Below are 2,044 nucleotides of genomic sequence, written 5' to 3'. Positions count from 1 at the left end.
GGCCACTTTAATATTAATACATGTGTGATAGGGCTGTAACTGAAAATCAGCTAGAGACGGTACGATGTACATCGTTGGGAAAATTACAGTTTTGTGTTGTAAAAACATTGAATTTTTTTAACAATTTACCTACATTAATCAAAAAATTACAGCATATTTAATAATTTTACAAATTTTCCATAAAAAATATATCTCTGTACAAAAAGGTCTTTTGCACCTACTCATGGCAGCAGCGTGGGCGCGACGGGGCGACGGGTTCCTGATCCGGACGCCACCTTCCTTTTCTTCTTGTCTATAATAGCTTTTTTTGTCGTTGTTTACAAAATATTTTACAGAAGAAAAAAATTATTGCAGCTAGCCTGGAGAAAGGCAAGACGTGTGAAGAAGCAGCGGTTTGGAACAGCTCCGAAGCACGTGACCTGTGTCCGCGCGGGGTCCCCTCGTGTCCCCCCGCGTCCCGCTGTGGCGGGAAGGCGTCTGTCCCCAGCCCAGCAGCCCGCGGCGGTGGGGAGGGGGGTCCCCTGGGGCTTCCTGGTTTAAATGACAGGCCCCAATCTCACAGCCGAAGGGCGGTTTGATTGTGCACGCAAGGGAAGTGACCCCTAAGCTGACGGGTGGCTTCCCGTGCGGACGTGCTGTCCCCTCGGGTTCCGGAGCGTCGGTGGCCAGCGAGCAGGTCGGGAATGTGGGGGCAGAGACACCGGATCGGACTCGGAAGTCAGCGTTTGCACCTAGTTTGAGTGACTCAAACTCAGATATATGTACAGTGTATTTATACGGACGTCTATGTACACCTCACACGCGCGGCGGCCCTGTTCCCTCCGCGCGGCGCCCGTGCCCTCACGTGCGCCACGTGTCTCCGTCCCATGGGCGTCGGGCGCCTGGCTCTGGCCGACCTCACCCAGTGCGAGGCTCCAGGCGGCCAAGCAAACCTCCAGCCACGTTGTCAGCTTGGCCTCTGAGCGACGTGCAGAGAATTCGGCATAAGACGACGGAATTGAAAAGGCAGAGAAGGATCTGGAAGAGGTCAGCTGTGCCTTCCCCGCGGCGTACCCCCTGCTCACGAGGACCAGGACAGGGGACGCCGAGACGTTCGAAGCGGCACGCCCGGCTTGGGCAGCTCCCGCCATCCTGACGGCTTCTCGTTCATCATTCGCTTCTGAAGTCCTGCGTTTACACGCGCGGCAGACACGCCCGTGTGAAAGCCGGGTGTGAACGCGCTCACCACGGTGAAGGCGGCGACGCCCCAGACGCTTCCGCCCGTGCCCCTGTGGACTGTGAGCTGGGGACGGTTTTCAGCGTGTGGAGGAGGCACCGACACCCCGAATCATGACATAACCGTCTGTTCAGAATCTTTCCATCGAGCAGTTACAAACAGAAACGAACACGATCTTCGCTTTGGGTTTGTGACGGAAACATTCTCACTGCCACGTCTTCTCTGTCAGGTTTCGATTTTCTCCGCATTGGGCATCATGGCTACTTTGGACCGTGATTTATAATTGACCGATGTTAAATCTCAACTTGAAAGAAATCGCTGAAACTTTCTTTTCCCCTGGAATTATACAGCATGAAACAAAAGGCAAACGAAATACAAACACATCGTCGGGGGAGAGGAGCGCGTGTGGTTTGTCCTTGCAAAGAAACACGTGGTATGTTGGATCCCGGACAGTTTGCACTGAGTTCAAGGTATTCATTCCCGCGGGTGCCGCCTTCCGATGCGACACCAGGTACAGCACACGAGAGAAAACGCACTCAATGCCAGAGGGACGGCTGTTCTGTGAGCCGAACCCACGGGTTCACGAGCTACTAAAATAAATTACTATTCACATGTTTACACGGCAGACAGCGGTCGCTGCGAGCCCGCTGGACCAGGCCCGGGCGGCGGGGCGGGAGGGAGGGACGCGGGGAGTCGAAGGCCTCTTCTTCGTCTCATCGGACAAATTCGACACGTACATGTAGCTAAAAGAAGCGCTAATAAAATAAATCTCTTCGATACCATTATTTCCTTTAAAAACCTGCTCCGCATCTGGGTTTTTTTTTTTTT

The 2,044-nt window shown here is 53.5% G+C and overlaps 1 protein-coding gene across 1 annotated transcript in view; it reads right to left on the bottom strand.

The window, feature by feature from the left end:
* Window positions 1–1,060: 1,060 nt before the first annotated feature.
* LOC105306913 (CUB and sushi domain-containing protein 1-like) overlaps window positions 1,061–2,044 on the bottom strand; it is a 185,200-nt gene continuing 184,216 nt past the window's right edge. Inside the window, exon 48 of the mRNA XM_023524454.1 lies at window positions 1,061–1,282. Coding sequence (XP_023380222.1) covers window positions 1,061–1,282 — 222 coding nt within the window. The remainder of the gene's footprint in view (window positions 1,283–2,044) is intronic.

Source organism: Pteropus vampyrus, unplaced genomic scaffold (genome assembly GCF_000151845.1).
Source record: "Pteropus vampyrus isolate Shadow unplaced genomic scaffold, Pvam_2.0 Scaffold464, whole genome shotgun sequence".
NCBI classification, from domain to species: Eukaryota; Metazoa; Chordata; class Mammalia; order Chiroptera; family Pteropodidae; genus Pteropus; species Pteropus vampyrus.
The sequence above is the reverse complement of the archived record's forward strand: the minus strand, read 5'-3'. Positions and strand labels throughout refer to the sequence as shown.